This window comes from Belonocnema kinseyi, chromosome 2 (genome assembly GCF_010883055.1).
Source record: "Belonocnema kinseyi isolate 2016_QV_RU_SX_M_011 chromosome 2, B_treatae_v1, whole genome shotgun sequence".
Classification (NCBI taxonomy): domain Eukaryota; kingdom Metazoa; phylum Arthropoda; class Insecta; order Hymenoptera; family Cynipidae; genus Belonocnema; species Belonocnema kinseyi.
In genome coordinates this window covers 125109276-125119436 of record NC_046658.1, presented here as the reverse complement: position 1 = coordinate 125119436, position 10161 = coordinate 125109276, and the positions used below count along the sequence as shown (strand labels likewise).

The 10161-nt window shown below is 24.7% G+C and overlaps 2 protein-coding genes across 3 annotated transcripts in view; one reads left to right on the top strand and one right to left on the bottom strand.

The window, feature by feature from the left end:
• Positions 1-10161, bottom strand: part of LOC117168284 (adenylyl cyclase-associated protein 1) — a 66150-nt gene that overhangs the window by 10156 nt on the left and 45833 nt on the right. The window lies entirely within an intron of this gene.
• The window catches only part of LOC117168283, a 15724-nt gene that overhangs the window by 1308 nt on the left and 4255 nt on the right, over positions 1-10161 (top strand). The window contains exons 3-5 of the mRNA XM_033353803.1: positions 2128-2414; positions 5805-5951; positions 6045-6372. Coding sequence (XP_033209694.1) covers positions 2128-2414; positions 5805-5951; positions 6045-6372 — 762 coding nt within the window. The remainder of the gene's footprint in view (positions 1-2127; positions 2415-5804; positions 5952-6044; positions 6373-10161) is intronic.

Here is a 10161-nt window from a genome sequence, read left to right as displayed (position 1 = left end):
ATAAAAACATTTATAATATGGAAATTTCTTTAAAAAATTGCAATTTTTTTAAGGTATCGAAAATTACTTGAAATTTAAAAAATACCCTTAAATCTTTTAAATCTTTCGAAATCACTTAAAATTTCTTAATGCTTTTGACAATTTACTGGAATATTTTAAAATACACTTAAATATTTCAAACCCTTTGCAATCCCTTCAATTTATTCAAATCGATAAAAAATTTGTACGTCTTTTAAAATACCCCAAAATATTATAAATTGTTTCAAATCTTTTGAAACTCCTTACAATTTTTCGCTGCACTTGAAAATTATTTGGAAATTGTAAAAATACCATAAAATCTTTAAAATCTTTCGAAATCACTTCAATTTATTGAAATCCGTTGAAAATATCCTAACATAATTAAAATGCTGTTAATATTTTTGGAATCCTGAAAATTTTTTTAAGTTCTTAAAAATTACTTGAAATTTTTAAAATAACTTAAAAACTTTCAAATTCTTTGCAATAACTTCAAATTATTGAAATCTATTGAAAATACCCTAAAATATTTCTAATCTGTAAAATCTTTTGAAATTCCTTAAAACTTTTAAGCATTTAGAAAAATCTTTGGAATTTAAAAAAAAAACCCTAAAACCTTTAATATTCTTTGAAATCAAATTATTAGAATTATTCCAAAATAGAACATTCAAATTATTAAAATCAATTGAAAATTTCTTGAAATCTTTTTAAATTCCCTAAAATTTTTTGAAATCCTTTGAAACTTTTTAAAAATCTTGAAAAATCCTTGGAATTTTTGAAAATACCCTAAACTCTTTTAAAATAGCCGAAATAATTTCAAAATATTTTTAATCGCTTAAAACCTTTTAAAGCTCTTTGAAAATTCCTTGCAATTTTTTTAAATACTCTAAAATCTTTCAAACCCAATGGAATCCCTTCAAATTATTGGTATCTATTAAAAAATTCTTCAGAGATTTTTAAATGTCCTAAAACAAGTTAAATTAATCTTAATTATTTAAATAAATTTGTTATTCATTGAAAGTTTTAATTCCATCAATTTAATTATTATCAATTTTACAAAATATTCAATACGCATTTTTTTATTTCAGTATGACACTAAAATTTTTCGAGAAAATTAAAAAAAAAATTTGTTAATAAAAAATTGTATGAAGTATACTATGAAGTATACTAAAATCGACTTTAATTATTTATTTAATAATATAAATCAAATATTTATAAATCAATAGATTTGTTTTTCAATTTGGACCTGTTTTTTATTGATTTATTTTTTGTATTTTATTTTAATGAGTAAACTAAAAATATTTCTTTATCTGGTAAAAATTTGGAAGTGGGTAGTCAAATACTTTCGAAGCATTTATCGTATATTTTTTATGTCGTTAATTTAACACATCCAAAAGGTATTGCTATTCAAAAATTTATTGCTTCGAAAGTATTTAAATACTCACTCACAAATTTTTACCAGATCAAGAAAAACGTTTAGTCCAGTCTTTAACATATAATAATAAAAAAAAACAGGTCAAAATTGAAAAAAATCGATTGATTTATAAATATTTCATTTATATTATTAAATAAACAATTATAGTGCATTTTAGTATAATTTATTTGAAATTTGAGGTAAACGCCCACATTTTATCTTGCGTATGAATTTTCATATCATTTTTTATTATTGCAGTATAAGCAATTGAAAAAATGTACTTTTTTATCATCATACATCTTTAAAAATTTTTTTCGAAAACTTTGAGTGTCATATTGAAGTAAAAAAATACGTATCGAATATTTTTGAGTGTTAAACAAGAAAAAAAAATATTTTACGTGGATTATGTCAGGATTTAATACAGAATATATAAAAGAGAGGGTTACTTGAAATCCTTTGAAATCTTTTGAAATAGCTTAAAACATTTTAAAGCTCTTGAAAATTCTACAGCATTTTTAAAATATTAGAATTTTTTAAATCCTTTGAAATCCTTTCAAATTACAAAAATCCAGGAAAATTTTTTGAAATAATTTAAAATGTCCTAAAATATTTCAAAAGAGTTCAAGAAAATTCACCTGTGACCACCCTCTGCCTTGAAATAAAATGGTTAAAAGATTAAATTTTATCATTTTTATAAGGTAATTGCAATGATGGTAGTTTTCATAATGTTAGTGCACACTGTGTACTACAAACTTCGCTGGATAGACGAAACGTCAGTAAACAGAGACAATTTGAACAGAGTTGGCTTCAAGGTTCAAGACCTAGAATTAAAAGTGAACATACTGACGTACAAAATGCAATATGGAACCTGGCCTTTGCCTCACCATATTCGAAACTCTGAAATGGCAAATGAATTGCATAATGTCAGACTAACGTTGTCTAACTCGGAAGAAAGAAATTCCTGGATCAAACATTTACTTTTAAGGTATGAAAACCACAAACAAACAAATTATTATTTGACGATAACGAGACAATTGCGCGCGCTCAATTTTATTTTATCAAGGCGGACGCTTCAAACAGTATTTCAATTTATATTTGAAATTAGCAGAAGTAACATTATTGTTATGTAATGGTGATAATGGTATTTTTACAATAAATATGAACCTTTAAATAGCATACTGGGTGTACAACACCCAGTGACTTATTTGCGCTTTAACAAAATGTACCAAATTCAAGAAAATGGAACATATGGCGCCAGATTAAAAAATGACATGAAAACCTATTTTTTCTACGTCATTTTCACATAAATTTGATTTTTATCATTTTTTACGCAGTTTAAGACCAATCAAATAGTTTAAACACGCAAAATGCGATGTTTCATTTTTGATTGAATTGAAGCTTTTATTTTTTAGAATAAATACCTTCTTTGGAATGAACACTAAGACTAATTTTTTTTTGAAGCGCCGTATCTTGGAAGTATTCAACTAAAATTTTAAGTAAAAATATCAAAAACTTAAGAAGATATGAATTTTAGAGTGAAAGAAGTCATTTTTTAATTTTTTTCCAAAAAGGTTTTTTTTAACTACTTTAAATTTCAAAAACTATTATGGAACATTTTTCTCCTTAAACAAGATAGTTTAAACATCATTAATTGATTTTCTTGTAAAAAACTACCCAATACCGTCAACACAGCACGCTCTTGAATACCCTTGGGTACGTAACACCCAGTATGCTCTTTATCTACTTTTACGGAAGAATGCCCTTTAAGGGTTATTCATCCTGTCAATTTTACGTTGGTCCCAGGATTTTTCTCTTAACATAACAATTTGATCAAATTTTCAAGATTTTGGCTATTCTTAAAGAGCAACTGATATCCCTTTTTGATTTAAAATTCAACTGCTTAGTTGAAAGTGGAACTACTTGGTTTAAAAATACATTTTTTGGTTGACTACCCATAATTTTGGTTGAAAAACCTTTTTTTGTTCCAAATTCAACTGGTTGGTTTAAAGTGGAACTACTTGGTTAAAAATACATTTTTTGGTTAGGAGTCTATAATGTTAGTTGAAAACACTTTTTTTACACAAATTTAACTACTTTGTTGACATTTTTTTCGTACCATAATTTTTCTAACTGAAAATTTAACTATATCATGTTGAAATTGTGTATCTTGTGGTAGAATATAAATCTTCTTGGTTACCAATTCTCCTTTCTGGCTGAAAATTAATTTTTCATAGAGATCTAATCTCCTTGTATGAAAATTTAAGTATTTGGTTGAAAATTCATTTCTATTTTGTTTAAATTTAGTCCTTTTTTGGTATAAAATGCAACATTTGGGTTGAAAATTCAACTATTGGATTAAAAATTCATTTTTTGGTTTAAAATTAATTTCTTTACTTGAAAATTTAACTATTCATTTCTTTGATTGAAAATTAGTTCTGTTTCGCTGAAAATGAATTTTTTTAACTTAAAATTTAAACATTCCCTTTTCTGTCGAAAATTTAGCTTTTTCATAGAGAATCTGATCTTCTTAGTTGAAAATTCATCTTTTTTTTTTAATCTGTCTTTGTTTTTGTTATAAAATGCAACTTTTGGATTGAAAATTCAACTATGGGAATAAAAATTCATTTTTTAGATTAAAATTAATTTCTTTGGTTGAAAATTTAACTATTAGGTTAACAATTCCCTTAATGATTCAAAATTTGGTTGAACATTCATGTATTTTGGTTAAAAATAATCTTTTTCCCAGAAAATTCATCTTTTTTGTTAAAAATACATTCTATTATTGAGATTTAATTTTGTTAACTGAAAATTAAAAAATTGCCTTTTATGTCGAAAATTTAGCCTTTTTCATAGATAATCTGATATTCTTAGTTGAAAATTTAATTATTTAGTTGAGGATTAATCTATTTTGTTTAAAATTGGTCTTTCTTTGTTATGAAATGCAACTTTTGGATTGGAAATTCAACTATTGGGTTAGAAATATATATTTTTTCGTTATTTTTTTACTTAGAAATTCATTTACTTGAAAATTTATTTTGTTTATAATAATTTTTAATAGATTTTTTTGACCGAAAATGTAGATATTTGATTGCAAATTTCTGTATTTTGTTCAAACATAGTCTTTTGTGGTAGAATATTAATCTTCCCGGTGACTAATTAAACTTTTTGGTTGAAAATTAATTGCTTTGGTTTTAAAGTTTAACCATTAGGTTGAAAATTCCATGAAAAATTCCGAATTGAGTTGAAAATCCTTGTATTTTGTTAAAGACTAAACTTTTTTTTATAGAAATTTAATCTTTTTGGTTGAAGTATCATTTCTTTGAAAGAAATTTAGATTTTATGATTGAAAATTAGTTCTTTTAACTCAAAATTGCACTGTTCTTTTTTTGTCAAAAATTTATCTTCTTTGATAGATATTTCATGTTCTTGGTTAAAATTTTGTCTTTTTTGTTGTAGAAAATTCATCTTTTGGTTTGAAAATGCATTTTTTTTTAATTGAAGATTTATTAATTTATTTAACAATTAATTTCCTTGCTTGGAAAGTAAGGTATATCGTAGAAAAAATTTTTTTTTAAATCATTCTTTTGTGAGAATGTACGGATTCCATTTTTGTTCGAAAATTAACATTTTTTTGTTGTAAATTCACTTCTCGTCTTTTTTTTTTAATTGAAAATTAAAATACTTCTTGCTGGAAATATCAACTATCACAGTTTTTTTTGAGAATTCATTTTTTTACATCGAAAATACATCACTTTGGTTGAAAATTTATTTTTTCTTCGTTAAAAATTAATGGTTTAAAATGAAAATTTAATTCTTCCATTTTAGCTTCAAAATTGACATTTTTGAGTAAGTTTTGGTTTTCAAAAATAATTATTTCAATTTAAATAATGCAATCAAAATATTGAAAAATTGTAATTTTTCACTGGTAGCACAAACACTTATGTCAAATACAAATCTTAACCCTCTCAGCCTAGACTTCAATATCTCTGGTACAAATTAACGTATCGGAATTTTCCTTTTTTTAAATATAGCTAAAAGTCTCACAAAATTGAATATCATGAAATTAATAAGATGAATTTAACATATTACTATAGATATTTTCACAAAACGGAAACAACTATTAACGAGTCGCAAATATCGTCTGGGTATAGTACACCCAGTCTAGGCTGAGAGGTTTAATTCTGCAGAATATGTCTCATTCTTTTTCACTGTCCTTCAACTAAGACTCAATTCTTAAGAATTTTGCAAAATCCTTCCCTTCGAGTTTTTAAAATTACCCAATCGCCATTGAGAAAAAGGGACAACAATGCTTTCAAGATTTTCGTAAGAAACCTATTTTTTCGAGAAGGATTATTTATTAGTGCTTTTTTTTTAGTCCGAGAAAAAATACTCATTCTGTAAAATGCATGACAAAACACATGAATCTAGAAACCAGATATACATCTTCAAAATTCCAAAATGATGTTTCACCAATTGGATCCGGAGACAAGGCAATCAAAAATAACAACGAGAGCACAACAAGGTCTGCGCTAAAAATACAATTGAGTACATTAAATTAATTTAAACAATTAATATAAAAGTAGGAAATAGGGGAAATAATTTTGTGCTACAATAGGAAATGGAAAAGATGTAAAAAATGCTTCGACATAACTCTTTCGAAGCAGAGACAAATTTCAAAAAGTGAAAATCTGGGCCTGAGACGTCATCACAGTCCGAAGTCTATTTCCTTAAAAAAAAAGGAGAAACCCGATTTTCAAGTTACAAAACACGTTATATCAAACAAAACATTCGTCCTGAAAAACGATTCACAATCCACAGAAAAAAATGAAAGCAGAGAACAAATTGAATTACAAAAGCCGAGAAATAAGGAACATAATTCAGAATTTTCCGAGAGCTATTCTGAAAGCACATACACTTCATCAGAGAAAAATGAAGAAGTACAGGTAAGAATGGGGGGAGAGATGAAATGTCTACCTTTAAAGAATTTTTTTTTATTTGTTTTTAAATCGGTCTCATAATCAACAATATTTCCGCCTCTAGAAAATTCTTAATAATAATTAAATCATGATACTTATGAGTATCATTAAATATTTATTTCCAAGACTTGCTATTTTATCCTAATGTAATTCATAATTTGAAGTTAAATTGGACGCAAACACGAAATATCATCTCTTGAGTCTGTTAAAATCCGTATAAATCCGTATGAACAAAATTTATTTTATTCCCTTAACTTCTCTAGAAATTCTTTGACCCTTAAAGGGCACACTTTCGTAAAATTACATAAAAAGCACACTGGGTGTTAAGCACCCAAGGGTATTCATACATGTACTGTGCCGATAAAAGTTTTTGAAACTTAAAGTAGCTAAAAAAATCCTTTTTGGAAAAAAATTAAAAAATGACTTCTTTCATTCTAAAATTCATAACTTTTTAAGTTTTTTATATTATAACTTAAAATTTTACTTGAATACTTCCGAGATACGACGCTTCAAAAATAAAATTAGTCTTATGATGTTCGTTCCAAAGAAGGTATTTTTTCTAAAAAATAAAAGCTTCAATTCAATGAAAAATGAAACACCGTACTTTGCGTGATTAAACGATTTTATTGATCTTAAACTGCGTATAAAAACGATAAAAATCCAAATTATGTGAAACTGACATCGAAAAAAAGGTTTTCATGTCATTTTTTAATCTGGCGCCATATATTCCATTTTCTTGAATTTGGTACGTTTTGTTAAAGCGCGAATAAGTCACTGGGTATTCTACACCCAGGATGCCCTTTAAGGATTAAAATTTCTTAAAATCGTGAAAATCCATTAAAAGAATTCAAATCATTTGAAATTCCTTGGATATGAGTAGAATTAAATTTTTAAACTATGCTGAAATAAAAAACAGGTGCGAAAAGCACGTATTCATGTTGCTGGATTTTTACTTTCGAATTTTAAAAACATAAAGTATTTACAAACATGTTTCACGGTCAATGAAATTTAAAAACTCGAACTCTAAGGCTAAAAATTTTTTCATTTCAATCCTGGAAAATTAAAAAATGTTTCTTTAAAATCTTCCAGATTCAGTTTTGACAATTTTCAACATCTTATAAAATATTCTCTTAAAAGTAATTTTTTTGAAATATTCATGTTGAATTTTCCTAGGAATCTTAAGAAAATGTTTTTTATTTTTTTGAAGCCTTTCATAATTCTTAAAAAGTTTCTAAATTTTTTGTTCGTAATCTGCAAAAATCTAGATTTTGTTTTAAATTAGGCCGTCGGATTTTTGCACTGAAATTTTGGTACGAATTGCCGGATTTTGTCGGTATAACAATTTTACTTGTAAATTAAATTTTTTTAAATAGAACAATTAAATTTGTAACGCTAAAAGTTTAGTTTTTTTTTGTTTGGTTTTGAATATTTGATTTATAATTACTGATTCTACATGGACAAGAAAATATTTCTAAATACTAAGCAATTGTTATTTTTATTAATTCAAAAATTAAAATTTTTAAATTTAGACAAGCGATATTTTTAATTTAATAAGAGCCTTTAATTATAAATACATTATTTTGAGTTATTTAAAAATTGAAAATATTTAATAAAGTTTCAATTGTGCGTTTACATGTGTTTAACTACCAAGACTTTCCAATTCAATCAGTTTAATTTTTAATGTAAAAATCTGAAAATTTTTTAATTTTGAACGGATTTTGAATCTTTTTTAAAAATCAATTACATATCATTCACATTTGATCAAATAAAAAGGGTTTTTTAAATCCAAAGTTGTCGATTTCAAACGCAACTAATTTTTTAAATCTTTAAAACTGAATTTTAATATTCTTTAAATGAAAAATGTACACTGAAAAACTAAAAGAAATAAAATTACTATCATTTTTCGGTTTTTCCTGGACTCCTAAAATTCCCGGTTTTCCGGTCCAGATTTGTAAATACCGTAAAATCTTTCAAATATTTTTTTTCCATATTCCTTGAATTTTTTTAAATCCGGAGAAATTTCTCGAAATAAAATTAAGTTTATTCCCTAAAGTTCTCTATAAATTCATTAAAATTCCTTCAAATGGTAAAAATTTACGCGCGCGAACCACGTGTTCAAGTTTGAGGACTTTTATTTAATAATATTACAAACAAAACTATTTAAAAATAAATGAGGAAATTTTAAATGTTAATCTACAAATTTTTGAAACAAAATATCTTTAAATTCTTTTCCATCTTTTAAAAGAACTTAAAATCTTCCTTCATGAAGCTTAAAAATGTTAAAATCCGTAGAAATCCTTTGAAACAAAATTTAATCTTTTCCCTAAAGGAATGTAGAAATCCGTTAAAATACTTTGAAATCACAAAAAATCCATTTAAATAAGTAGAAATAATTTAAAATGTCTTGAATATTAATTAAATTAAATTTATTCATTGAAATTATCTAAAAAAAGCTCCACTTAATTAAAATGAGCCCGAGAAAAGCGCGCAATCTTGTCTCTGAATTTTTATTTTCTAATATGAAAAACATAAAGAACTCAAAACTCCATCACAAAACCTTTTTTATTATTAAGAGTTCTACATTTTTGAGAGAAAATTTCTTGATTGTTTGGAATCTTTTTTAAAAAAACCCAAAATCTTTAGAATGCTTCAAAAAATTTAACTAATAATAAGTAAAAATCATTTGAAAAATCTTGAATATTATTAAAATTTATTCATTAAATTCATTTTTTAAACAAAGCTAAAATAAAATTTGGCGCGAGATCACGTCCCTGAATTTTTATATTTTAATATTGAAAACATAAGTAATTTAAAAATCCATGATAACTTAATATTAGGAGTCCTAAAATTTTTTGAAATGAAACATTTTTAATTTCTTTGGAATCTTTTAAAATAACTTAAACTCCTTCAAAAAACAATTTTATCTCTTTCATATCCCTTGAAATTGTTGAACACCGTAGGAATCACTTGAAATAAAATTTATTTTGTTCCCTGAAGTTCTCTCAAAATACGTTAAACCTTTAAAAATATCTTGAAATATTTGCAAATCTTAAAAATCCATTAAAATATGTAGAAATCATTTGAAATTTAATGAATATAAATTAAATTTCTCTTTTAAAAACTTGAAAAAATATGCACGAACGCAAAGTGCGCGTTCACATCCTTGGATTTTTAATTTCAATTATTAATCATTATAAAATATTAAAAAATTTACATTTTCATATTTTTATATATTAAAAGTAGTAAAAATGTTTGAAACGATTTAAATGATTTAAAAAATGATTATTTCCAGTTAGTAAAGTATGTTTGAAAAAACTATTCCTTTCGTAATTTTAATATTTTCACTGATGCTAATATTTTTTAAATATATAGAAATGTTAATTGTTTTCTAAAGATTGTTAGTCATATATTTTTGCATTTTAAATAGCAATATTTTTAAAAATCTTTACTTAAAAATTGCAGATGTTTGAACATTTTAGATGTACAATTGACAATTCAGAAATTGCTGAATTTAAAACTCTAAAAATTGTCTAATGTTCCAAGAAATAATTTAAAAACATTTTCATGTACAAAGTAAATCTAAAAAACTTAACTATAAAAATATTCAAATTAAGCCTTGAGGCATAGAATAATTTTACATAGAAAATTGTTTTAATTTATCAATTTCTAAATAAAAAAATACCACTTTTGGGCTTTATTTTTGTCTCAAAAGCTGAGTTTTCTTCATTTGAGAAAAAGTAAGAAAAATAGGTCTGT